Genomic DNA, 13163 nt, shown 5'->3' on the forward strand with positions numbered 1-13163 from the left:
AAAATATATACATAATTCTTCAAATCCATTTAAAGGCACAACACATCGATTCAGAATATAATACAATAATGATTATTGAGTTCTACTTTTCCTGACTGCATTAGCTAGAATTAGAAAAGCTTTATTTGCTTTCCGTGCATCCCTCTTACATGCACAAATATTTAGAAAGAGTACCACAGTCATTTCACAGTAAAAAAGGAAACCAAACTGGATGGCAGGGTCACAGACCTGCTTTTCTGCACGATGTAAAACACGGTAATAGGATTTACAAATTAGCGTATTGGTGTCATAATAAATATTAATATTTGCATCTCCTTCCTGTCCAAATAAAGTCATAAAATTTTGTTTGTGTCAACCTCGGAGACGCGTTACAACAGAATACCCGTAATCTGAATGATTGCAGTGTGCCTCTGTATAAAAATAATTGCTTTGAATTTTCAGAATCTGAGCTTGCAGAGGAGGCTTGTCATGTTCAAACTACTAATTTGCTGTCGCCACTTTATTGAAAATAGCCTGTAAGTTGTTATTAAATGTATCGACTGAACGACAGAGAGAGTAGTAAAACTGCCCCTTAAGATGGCTTTTAATAGGAAGCTGAGAAACAAATTTTGCAGCAGCATCGATTTGAAGAGTTCAATCAAAACTCCATTTCAAAACTAATTAGTCTGAGATCCACGACACATTGACACGTTCTTGCAGAATCACAGCGGTTACAAAGGGAAAGCTGAACTAATACATTGTCAGGACCTCCAGCCAAAAGGACTACACTGTCTAGAAACGAAGGGTCTGTTATTAGGGCATCTTCTAAACCAGGAGCAGTTCCGAGCAGTTGCACGATGCACTGAGGTTTCTTCCCCACCTTTATGATATGCGTTTTTCTTCCTCCATTGTTACTAGCAGTGAAGTTGGCGCACAGAAGAGGTGCATGGAAGCTCCGTAAGGAGGCTGCGAGACGCTGCCACATTTCTAGAACAAAGATCCAAAAATCTAGGGCACTGGGTGACGACAAGGGCACTTCGGGCAGGGTGGGCGGAAAGGCAAAGCCCTGCAGGCGAGCAGCCAGTGCCACTTGTGCTAAGAACACGAGCAGTGTCAGTGGGCACACAGCCCCTGTGCGACCGCACCGCCCGCCTGAACACACAGCCCCCGCACCGCTGATCTCCCTGCAATGCTTGTCTTCATTAAGCATTCACTTGTTATACAACGCCTCTGATGAGCGGTGGTTGTACACCTTGAATGTCTGTGCATTTTAATACACAGAGCCAAACTAATTCTGAAGCTTTTCCCGGGTTTTCCCTACGCATGTTTCCAGAACAGCTCCGCTCTGGGAGGCTGCTGCAGTTGAATCTTCCGCTGACGTTCCTGAAAATTACTCACAGTTAGAACACCTTCCAGTGCTCTGCATTATTCACTAGGACAATAAAGCTTATTTTTCCTTCTCTATTGCTATGGATGCTTTTGTTTTCTGATATCATTAACAGGAAAAAGGTTTTATCTTTAAAAATAAATATTATTCCTTCTTACCAGTAAAGGAAGTCCACCTCAGTAACTATTCTTTACTGAGAAAGTTGTTTCACGTGGCTTCTGAGCGGCTGGAGAGCTAATTATCTAACCGGGGGGACCATCCAGGACAGTATTTGATTTAAAAGGCTGCAGGCTTTAGGTGCTCAATTAAGTAGCTATCGGTCTCAGACTGGACTTTAATGGGCTCTTTTCTCTTTAACTGCAGCAATGGGTAGAGATACCCCAGGTCAGGCTAATTAAAGCCAGGGGACTCTTTAATTGTGATGACAGAATTGGTTTCAGTTTCCTCTTTGGGTCCTCAGTCCAAGAAGGTCATTAATATTTCAACATTTGGGCGATGCAATCAATCACAAACATCAAGAGCTTCCCTATACGGACAAGGCAGCTCTTCTACACTTAACAGCCTTTTACCGAGCCACCTTAAATTGACTACCGTAGAGTTCCAGCTTTGCACTCCCCACATCCAAATACACGCACACTCTCCTCATTTTTTTCCATAACAAGAGTGGGAACGAAGGCAGCAAGAAACACTCCCAGCCCAACCTTTCACCTCTTGCCACTCAAAATTCACTATCAGTAGAAGCATATCTCATGCAACTTACACCAACAAAGCAAGGTTCCTGTTGGTTCCAAAATCATGGAGGTAATCAGACTTAGCAGCTCCAGAACCTACATAGCACAGTGCCTGTTGTGCCCACAGAATTACGCCCAAGCCCTACCAGAGAGAAACGCACATCCAGACCCACTGGTCCAGAAGCGATTGGTGTTTCTGTACATTCCCCACATTTAATCTAAATTCTGCAACAGCGATATTAAATATAACAAAGAAAGGCAACACAGAAACCAGCCTGGAGCCAAGTCCATTAAAGGTACTTCAGAATAACTGGAGACCAAGCACCTTAAAAGCACCAGAAGCTATTGATACTTAAAAGGGGGGCTGTGCATAATGGCAAGTGCTGCATTAGAGAAGGGGAAGGAAAAAAAAAACAGCCAAATTACGCTTGGTTAATTCAGAGTAACAGATCTGCCCCCAAGTGAATTGGAGGCCTTGAATTAATTCTGTTATGACAAATCAAGATAAACGTTCCCCCTAAATTGCATGCGATTTAATTAATTTTTGAGATCCTGGGTTTTTTTTTTTTTCCTAGCTAATAGTTCACATGCTCCTGTGCTGTCATTGTGCTTGAGTGGGCAGACTTCAAAGTGATATTAAATAACCAACTATTAGATTTACCTAGCACGTCCTATTGGAAAAGTGCCATTTAATTACCTAGCCTGTTCAATTAAAGGGACAGCATTCCCCGAATATAGCAGCTTGCCGCTGATTACCAGCGAAATGAACTCGCTGCTCGGCGGCCCCCTCCCCGGCCCAGCTCGGCCCAGCTCGGCCCTGCGGCCGTCCCGGTCCCCCCGCAGCCCCGGCCGGGCAGGGCCGGCAGCGCCGCGCCCACGGCGCGCTCCGGGCGGGCGGGCAGGCGGGGAGGGGCCGGGCCGGGCCGCGGGCGCTGCCCCTTTAAGACGAGGCCGGGCAGCACCCCCCCGTGCCCCCCCCTTCCACGCCAGCCCCACCCCTCCCTGCTCTCTCTTAGAGGCCAATTTCGTTAATTAAATGTTTTGTTTGCTACGCGGCTCTCATTCATTTCGGACACGTCATTCCGAGCAGATCTAAGCCAGGGACCAGATCTCATTAGATAAAACCTATCAGAACTAAGAGAAAATGGAGGAGACACTAATTAAAGCTTTTAATTGTGCGGACCGGCTGCCACGCCGCCGCTCTATCTGCCATCTCGGGCCGGGAGAGCCGCCCCCGCTCCTTCCCCAGCGCCCGGGGCCCTCCGCGGGGCCGCGCCGCCCCCGGCGTTGCGGCGGGGAGGGGAGCGCCGGGCGCAGGGACGGCACCGGGAGCCAGGCGCGCCCCGAGCCCCTTCCGCACGGCGGCGCGGCGGCCCCTCTCCCGCCCGCTCAGCGCCCTCGCGACCGCGGCTCCCGCCCGGCACGGCTGCCACGGGACGCGGCGGGCGGAACCGGCCCCGAGGAGCAGCGCCGTGCCCCGGCCCGGGGCCGCACCCCGCGGGAGGGCTACGGGGGGGGCGCCGCCGGCCCTGCCCCGCCCCGGGCACGCACGGCCCGGTCGAGTTCCAGCAAGCGTGTGCTCAGGCGTGTTCGCAGGCAGATGGCAAGGATCTAAGGGAAGGCAGGCGATACAAGGAGGAGATCAATTCAAATCCCTCATCTGATAAAGCATCCTATTTACAACCGCCTACGTTAAAATAAACGAGTATTAATTTTTGGCAACGCGAAACCGGGGGGCTGCGATAAGCCTGCCTGAACTTGCCTCTGGGACACGGTGGACACATCTTCTCCCTTTAATTAGGAGTAATCAGACACAGGTTTGTTTGATGGTGCTGCTGAGTGATGGATCTGTACCACTTCGCAGCCCAGCAGCGGTGTCAATTCCTCCACTTCAAATGAGGCTCCTTCCCAGCACCGTTCTACTCTATTTAATTACCATTCTGCTGGGCTTCAGCTTGCTGCTTAGGATGATGACCAAAAAGAGAACCACTGAACACCTCCGTGTGCCTCCGTGATGACGGAGCATTTCCCTCTCACAACACCACTAGAAGCGAAGGCTCCCATTGCTCAAAGACACAGTGCTGCAGCCCTGCCCCATGGGCAGCGGATGGCAAGGCCAGACAGCAGGACAGGGCCATGCAGTGGGATGGGGACAGACAGCAGGATGGAACACAGACAGCACAGCCCTGCTGTGGCCCCATCCCGTCCCACCAAGGTGCCTCCACGCACACGCTCAGCTTCCAACAGCGGTCAGGTTCTACAGCATAAACAAACTTGCAGGGTTTTCTGGCTGGGCACATTTGCAGAAAGGAAGAAAAAAAAAAAAAAAAGTGGAACTTTTCAGCCATAAGGGAAAAGAAAAACAGTTAACTCCTGACATTTACTGTAAATGAGAAGCCAGAAACCCTTAAACAAAACATGATTTGTTTTAGCCAAGCGTTCCTGCTACACCAGGATGGTATGGGGCTTTTTTGTTGTTTTTTTTAATTACTGAATGTTGAAATAGAACACCTCCTTAAAGCATTCATGTGCATCAGTCTATCGAGCCATTTACTCAAATTAAATGTGTAATCCTTCAAAATGCCTCCTTTTAAATTAATGAGTTTAAGTAGCTCGAGTTCACCTGAAAAGATCGTACGGGCACCTGACCTCATGAATTCCTTCTATTAATTATATTGGAAACCCGTTGGAAGGGCCAACCTCCCCGTACCCCAACAGATGCGGGATTAGCAAGGCTTAGTTTCCCCTTCCCACCTCTGCAGCACTTAAAGTGAACAGCTTCGGAAAAGAAAGCGGTAAGGAGGGGGATTGGGAGTGCAGCCCTGCTGTCCCACCACCCGCATTTTCGGTGCTGGAAGTTGGGAGCCGCTCCACAGAGGCTGCGCGCAGAGCCCAGAGCGGCAGTCTGCTCCTTTGCCAGGAGAAGGGAGAATGACTCACTCTGTTTCCACTCGGAGGAGTTTAAAGGTGCTTATGTAAATATCATAATTAATCAGATACTAGAGGCAGTCGTTTCATTACGAAGCACCTCCGCAGCTGCCTTATTTAAGCCCTACGATTTTAACATTTACCGTTCAGATACGCACGCTTCTCCTTCAGCACTACAACAAAGCAGATTAATTTAGCTCTCTGATTGCTGTTTATTTTTAGTCAGACCCGCTCCCTGCTGATGAACCACCACAAAGTCCCGGCTCCCTTCCCCACCCGGGCCAAGCCGTGCCCGCGGGCGGCTCACCTGATGTAGTCGTTTCTGCAGAGGATCATGCCGCTCTTGGTGTAGCAGGACGTGCCGATGTCCCCCAGCTGGGCCTGGCAGCAGGAGCACTTGAGGCAGCGGCTGTGCCAGTAGCTGTCCATAGCGTAGAGCAGGAAGCGGTCGGCGATCTTCCCCCCGCAACCGGCGCACCTCTTCCACGAGAGGGAGCCCGCCGTCACCGGGGGCGGCTGCGCGCTGCCGCCGGGGTTCACCATGGCCTGCGGGAGAGCGGCGCGGGTCAGGGGCGGCTCGGGCCGGGGAGCGTCCGCAGTGCTCGTAGGCCGGCCCGCCGCCGGCACTCCCAGCGAGGAAGGAGCAGCCCCGGCTGCATTTGGCTTGTGGGGGGAGAAAGAAGTGCGCGAGGAGTGGGGAAAAAGAAAGTTGCGGAACTGGTTTGTCAGTGCAGGCAGTCCCCGGGCCTGGCAGGCAGGGGCCGGGGGCTGCCGCAGTCGGGCGTTTTTGGTTTGGAGACACGAAAGCGCCCGGAGAAAGCACTGCGGACTGAGGACGCTGCCCCAAGACCGGATCGCTGAACTTCGGGCCGCCTTCTACCTTCCCTCCTACCCAAACAGACCCAACTTCTGTCTCCCTCATCTGCCCTCGATCAGCATTTTAACGCTAAAGCCCTGTTACTCTGAGGGAAAAAAAAAGTTTCCCGAGCGCAGGGGAGCAGTGCAGTGCCCCCGGGGCGGGCCGCCCGCAGGACTGCCACCGAAGGGCATTCCCCACTTTCTAACGACCGCTTAGCGCAAGAACGACAACTGGGAGATGGCAGAGGAATCAATTCATAAAGCTTACTCTAACCCGATTAGTTCGCTGCCTTCAGCGCGGAGCCCAACGAGCTGCCGGCGCTGCCCGCTCCGGGAGCCGAGCCGCCCGCCCCGCAGCCTTTGTCCCCGCAGCGGCCCGGGCAGTGCCCGCACCCTGCTCTGCCCCCGGCCCGGCCCCGGAGGTGCGCGCAGCGACCGCACAATAAAGCGGAGAACTGCACCAATTAAGCTGTAACAAAACCCCGAGACTTTGGAAAGAAAACCACTCTAAAAGCCATTAGCATCGCATTTATCCGAACGCATCATATACCTTTATGTAAATTGATTTCTGATGCATTTGCTCGGGAATTGCCTTTTGTTACAGTTTCCAGCTACAGCCCAAATGAATCTGCATTTCCTGCTCCGAGCCCTCACGCCGTCTCCCGCGCCTTAAATCACTTCGGGTTTCTTAAAAGAAAGAACCGGCCTCGGTGCCACCTCAGCCCGGCTTTGTCGGAGGCGAATATCTATCAAATGGGAAACGCCGCGCCGAGAACGGCATCCAGTAACCCCATTAAGCTAAAGCTCTTAAGGACAAGCAATACCCTAATGCTGATTAAATCTAAAAAGATGAATCAAGAGGACTGACCAGAAAGTGACTCCCCTGATAACTAAGGACGGGCCCTCATCAAGTTTCATTTGGAGTCGGGGGGGAAAAGCTTTTAACTTAAATAGGCGCACTCCGGTAATTACACGGCCGGAGCGCGGTCCCGTCTGCGGGCGGGGAAGCGGGCGGCCCCCCCCGGCGTTTTTTTAATGGAGACCGAGGGAGGGACGCGCGGGGAGCTGGCAATTTGTAGGACGAAAATGGATGCTTAATTCACGTCTCGGTTTTAATTAGGTGATTCACCGGATTTCTCCCGGATCGAAACAAAAGGCCGTGCGGGGGGCAGGAAGGGGACTGCCGAGGAGGCGGCGGCGCACTTTGATCTCTCCTGCCGCTGTTTCGGAGCGGTGTTTACTACGGGGACACGGGGCCCGAGCCGCCCGAGCCCTCCCGGCCCCTCCGCCCGAGGCCGCCGGAGCCCTTCCCCAGCCCCTCCCGCTCCCTCCCAGCCCTTCCCCGCCGCGGGCGCGGGGCGGCGGCGGCCGCGCTTTGTACGCGGGGACGGCGACGACGCCGGGGCCGGTTCCCCCCCCGCCCGCCCGCGCGCCCTCCCTCCCGCCCGCCGGGCCCTGCGGCAGCGCGGGACCGCTTACCTGCTGCTTCCCCTCGGTGGTGCGCGGGGCCGGGCAGCGCCGCTCGGGGACACCGCGGTTTCCTCGCCGCGAACCGAGCGCGGCGCCCGCCGCCCGCCCGCCCTTCAGCGGCCCCCGGTCCGGGCCGGAGAAACGCGGAGACGGCGCTGAGGGGCGCCCGCCGCCCTCCGGCCCCACGGAGCCGCACGCGCAGGGGCCGCCGCCGCAAGTTTGGCGCCGCGGCCGCACTTCGCGCCGCTCCCCCCGCCCCCACCTCCGCCTCTCCGCCGGGCTCCGGCGGCGGCCGAGCTCCCGCGGCGCGGAGCCGAGCTGCCGCGGCCCGCCGAACGCTGCGAGCGGAGGACCGGAGAGCGGGGCGGAGGCGGCGCGGAGAGCGAAGCGGGCCCGGGGGCGCGCGTGTCCCTGCGCGGCGCGAGCGGGCCCGCGTGCTGCGCGGCCGCTGCCCCTCACTCACACATGTGTTACTGACAGAGCAGAATCCCAACTACACTCCGGCCCGGCCCCGCCGCCCGCCCGCCGCAGCCAATCCGCCCCCGGCTTGTTCAGGCGGAATAATAAAACCTGCCAATCCCGGGGAAGACAAAGGAATGAGTGAAAGAGCAGGGAAAAAAAAAAAAAAAAAAAAAACAAGATCGGAGAGGGAGAAGGGGGGGCAGAGAGGAGGAGGGGAATGGAGGGGAAGGAGGGAGTCAGGTGGGAAGCGGCGCCCGCCGCCCCCGCCCGGCGCTGAGCAGCGGCGCCCGCGGCCGTGAGAGCACCGCGCTGCTGGCGGCAGTCGCGGCACCGCGCCCCGCTCCGCTCGCGGCCACCAGTTGAGAAAGTTGGCGGCTCCCGCCCCGAGCGGCCCGCCCGCAGCGGCGGCACGCGGCTGAGCGCTGCGGCACCGGCCCTCGTGGCGCCCTCTGGGCACGGCGCCTCGCGCTGCCTGCGGCCCTCTCTCGCGCCGGGTCGGGGGCTGCGGGGGACGTGCGGGTGTCTGCCGGGCAGACCCCCCCCCAGCCCCAAACCAGCGGCTGGTACTCGGCGCCGGGGTACGGCCCGCCGCTATAGCAGTGCCCTGCGAGGGTCACGGTGCTGCGGACGGCGCCGGGTGCGCGGGCGGACGCTTGAGAAGACAGGTTTCTGAGAGGGAAGCCCGGGGGTGGCGGTGGATCAGAAGTAACGCGCGGTAGAGACTCTGAGAAGTGGAACAAATTCGCGCTAACGGCACGCTTTCTGAGGCCTAAGTGTGCCGCGCAAGACAAGTGTGAGCGTATCCGGGTGAAAAAGCCCCTCAAAAACGCTCGAAGTACCCGTAAGCACGAGGCGCTATCCCGGCGCGCTCGGCACACGCGGCCGTGTGCGGACACGAGCAGCCTCCTGCCTGGCACCGACGTGCAGAGCGCGTGCAGGCGTCCGTCACACACAGCGCACAGCTGTGCGCAGCGCGGGGCCGAGATTCCGCACAGCTGAGAAAGAACCGAACTTCACAGGGCCGGTTCCCGCTGCCAGGCAGGACAGCGGGGCGCGGTGGGAGGGCTGACCCTGCTGTAGGCGGCTGGCGGCAGCACGCGGGGCACCGCCAGCGCCGTACCCGGCGCCCACCGGGTGACCCAAAGGCATCTTGGTGTGCGGCAGCTGTTGCGGGATCGACAGAACGCTTCCGTCCCTGCTGAAGGCTGGGGCGCGCCGCTCAAGCGCGCGGAACTTCAGCCGCGGTTCTTCCCCTGCAGACGGACGCGCAGAGGGCAGAAGCGGAGCACCTTTCCCGACAGGCCGGCCAGCCGCGCGGCTCTGCAATCACAGCCCAGGTGCGCTTGAACCACACCGCCACCTGTGGGCCTCCGCCGTGCCTGCACCCCGGCCGCCGCCGGACGAGCAGCTGCGCGCCCGGGAATCGCGCATATGAAGAGAAAAAAAGTGTCTCTAAAAAATAAAGAAACTGGGAGAAACAGGATATCAAATAGATGTTTTGCTTTCTTATAAAGCCAATAACGTATTGAAACTTGAATAGCATCAGAAGCATTTCTAGAGGAAATATATATTTAGGGGAAAAGCCCATTTCTGTCTCTCTCCATCAACTAGATTACACTCAGGATTGGTGCTGAAGCAGCCGGGAGCTCATGGAAAGCTACTGGGGGGAGGGGGGCAGGGGCTGAGGACCAGCGTGGTGGCTAGAAGTGATGCTTTTTTTTTTTTTTATCACAGGTCTATGAAGTGTATCATCTGGATGTAATCCCTGTGTATATCTTACATTTAAACATACTCAGCAGTTTCAGATTTGGAATTTAGGATCTGTTACAGTTTAAAATATATCAAGTAACAAGGCACGCTACAGATAATCAACTGTCACTGACAGCCAAGAGCACAGACCGGAGCAAATGCCAAGCTAAAATAAAATCTGAGTTGCCTAATTATCTAAGTTCTAATGGCTGGAAGCTACCAAACACAGCTCTGGAAGAGCCATCGGGACCTCTCCTCACCGGGAAAGATATTCTCCCAAGAAACTGCCATCGGCACTAAACTGTTTACTCATCTTAAAACTGATAGTGATACGAAAAATGGGAATTACCTTCTGAAGGAGCAGGACTTTAAATGGTTTAATGACGTTTTCCAAATAGCATTACAATGCTCATATCTGCTGCTGAAATCTAATCTTCACTAATTTTTGTGATTAATTTTAACAGAAGAAACCTTAACAGACAGCATTTTGCAGAGCAATATTTTTCTAATTTTTCTTTTGTGCAGCATCTGTTGTTGCTGTGCTGTCATCTTCGTTATGTTTTTCATTGTCTATGTGCCATAATGTAATTAGTTAGTTCAACATCATCTGTGCTATTAGATGAGATGTTTCTATGGTAAGTTAGCATAGTTCTGTGTAATTGGTAGATTTCAGCAGTAGGCATGAATGTATCCATCAACTTTAGGTCGATTTGAGTCCGCAAGATTTAAATTCACTTGGCATACATTATCCTTGAAGACTGTTAATTTTGGCTGAATGGATAAAAAACACAATGCAGAAGAAAATCTGGCTGCTTATCTTGCGTACTGTTGGAGTCAGAGAAAGGAAGGCATAAAATTGCTGGCGTAGTAGTTGCAATCTAAATGTCTGGAAAACATTACTGTGGCTGTGATCCAAATCCTTCACTCACCTAGTCACACCCAGAGACAGCAGGTAGTCCAGCATTCACCAGGGTTCTCTCACCATTCGTGAAGGGAGCTCTGCTTCTCTCCTAAACGTACTGCATTCCTACAAGATCTCAATTGTCTTTTCCTCTTCTCATTAGAGAGAAATGTTGAGGCTGCTGCTTTGCCTTGAGATCTTCCACGTCACACTGCTAGGCTTTGTGTCTTGAAAGCTACATCTTTAGAACAAACAATTAGACTGAGACTCTCTTACCCCAGCCTCTTTGGAAACAGCGAGGAAAAATCAACAGCCATTTCCTACCTTGAAATAATGCAGAAGGGTCTTAATTTAAAAATGTGACCAAATTCAGTATTTTACTTGGATATCCAACAAGAGGGGAGAGCACACACCCTTGCAGAAGCAAGGAAGCACCCTGGATGTCCTTACTCTCAGCATTCTTTTCCAAACAGCAGACTGTGCTGTTTGCCCCAGAGAGAAAGATAACTCACTCTTAGAAACGTATGTATAAATTTTGACTTGCTTATAAATACATGAGTAACTTTATTTACAGGAACCCAGTACCATGGAAGTAATTAGTAAGCATGACTCACTTAGGTAAGGGCTTTTATCATCACTGTATCCATAACTTAGGACAGGAGCCAAATAATATAAATGTCAGTAACTATAGATATATATTTATATTAACAATGAAGTCCACTCTAGGAAGAGCTAAGACTGTATTTGTAATGACCTCATACAGCTAAAATTACGTTCACTAATTTGTCCTAAGCACATCCCTATTGGAAGAACTAATATACTATCATGAGCCACCAGCAGCAGAAGTCCTGAAATTGAGTTCTGGAACTGAAGTCAAAGACATCAGTTTGAACCTACACAGAATTCATGTTTTAAATCAGAAGTCTTTACGTGCCACTAGAATGTAATGTGTAATGATAAGTTTGCTACATCCTTAATTTTGAAAGAGGACTTTAAATTCCGTGGTCTAACAAGGCATTTTTTTAAGTAAATCAGTTAAATTATTTTGATTTTCTTAAATGGATTCTAGCAATTGATTTCTGTGATTACAAATCTGTAAAATGATACATATAAACAAGAAGATATTTATGATTAGGATATTACCACCTTTAAAAAGAAAAATCCATACCATATTTAAGTTTTGTGCAAATACTTAAGAATATATATTCTTATGGAACTTACCCTTTAGAGTGAAAGAATGTTTTCTTCACAGATATTTTTATAGTGCTTGCACTAACATGTTGCCTCTGTTCACTAGTTGCCATAACAAAAGGACAGATTACAGGATGGGACAGCAGAGTTTGGTGCTGTTTGAAAGCCCAAATCACAGATAAAAGCAGCCATTGAACTACTGTAAACTTATAGAAGAACAAAAAAAGATCAACTGGATAAGGATTTAAAAAATAAATGAAACAGGCTAGTTCAATGGACAGAAATGTTCAAACCTGGAGCAGAGAGGTACACATTAATGCTTCTGAGCATACATCATGTTTTATAACAATTTGTTTTTGTTGAAACACCACATCTTTTCAGTCAGAACTCACTTCAAAAAGTTTCAGCAGAGAAGATCAACTTGTCTTCTCTTCTGTCTGAGACAAGAAATCATCAAAACATATTAAATGTTTTCCACTCAAAGCTGACTTTTTCCTTTCTTGTAGCCATTTTTAAGATTTCATTTGTCAAAGGAACATTTTTGTTTAACATCATAGCTGCACTTTGGTGTGGTTTCCAAAAAAAGTCCTAGCAGAATTTAGTTAAAACAATGCTCTGAAACAATGTTACAATGAAAAATAGAAATTTAACTCTCGCCCTTATTAATTGTTTAATTAATTAGTCAAGTACGTTTAAAATATTCAGGAGGAAGTTGTTTCATGCTCAATTGAATGAACAGCATGCTCAATGTTTTTGGTGGCGTTATCTGCACATAATATTTTAATAATTGCATTGGAAGACTTTTTAAAGACCTGGACACATCTGCATATCCTGTGTCATTAGAATACCTGCCTGTTACAAGTGCATCCAGGAAGCGAGTTACTGTAACACAGTGCCATGGAGGGGTGCGACTGGTGTCCTTGTGAAGGCCCCATAACCTCTGGACGAGGCTATTATTTACAGAAGGGATCCACGGCTGATATTTTCGCCGTGTATTTTGCACCTACCCACAGAGCAGATGCTCGTCACAACTGACTCGGGCTCCACTGAAGGAACGGAGGAGTGTTCACTTGAGCCATTTTCTCTATAGGTCTTCAGGGGAAGTCCACAACGTAAGAGTTTCCAAGGATTTTGATGTATGTGATCGATGGGAAGGAGCACTTTCTGCTAATATATCTAAATGTTTATGGTGATTGTTTCTGATAGAAATGTTGACATCAGCTATTGTTTTGAAGAGCTGAGGGAAAAATAAGGTACGGAATGAGATCTGAAAAGCACACATTAAAGGGATCTCTTGTTGAAGTTGTCTTTTTAATTTAAGGGCTAACAGCATAGTATAAGAAAATTGAGGGTTACCAAAGTAAAGAGGAAAAGCAGTCTGGAGACTTGTGTCTGGCAGAACTGCCTCTATTGCATTTGATTTGAAATTTACATAGATGCCAGTAGTTATGACACAACTGTCACTCGAAGTTCACTTAACTGGACATGAAACAATAATGACAAACAA

At 51.0% G+C, this 13163-nt stretch overlaps 1 protein-coding gene across 1 annotated transcript in view; it reads right to left on the reverse strand.

The window, feature by feature from the left end:
- The window catches only part of LMO4 (LIM domain only 4), an 11922-nt gene extending 6351 nt beyond the window's left edge, over positions 1 to 5571 (reverse strand). Inside the window, exon 1 of the mRNA XM_042820078.1 lies at positions 5333 to 5571. Within this exon, the coding sequence (XP_042676012.1) occupies positions 5333 to 5568 (236 nt within the window). The 5' untranslated portion in view covers positions 5569 to 5571. The remainder of the gene's footprint in view (positions 1 to 5332) is intronic.
- Between the last annotated feature and the right edge of the window lie 7592 nt (positions 5572 to 13163).

This window comes from Centrocercus urophasianus, unplaced genomic scaffold, assembly GCF_019232065.1.
Source record: "Centrocercus urophasianus isolate 14NV4802_14NV808 unplaced genomic scaffold, USGS_Curo_1.0 seq_18, whole genome shotgun sequence".
In the NCBI taxonomy this organism is placed as follows: Eukaryota; Metazoa; Chordata; class Aves; order Galliformes; family Phasianidae; genus Centrocercus; species Centrocercus urophasianus.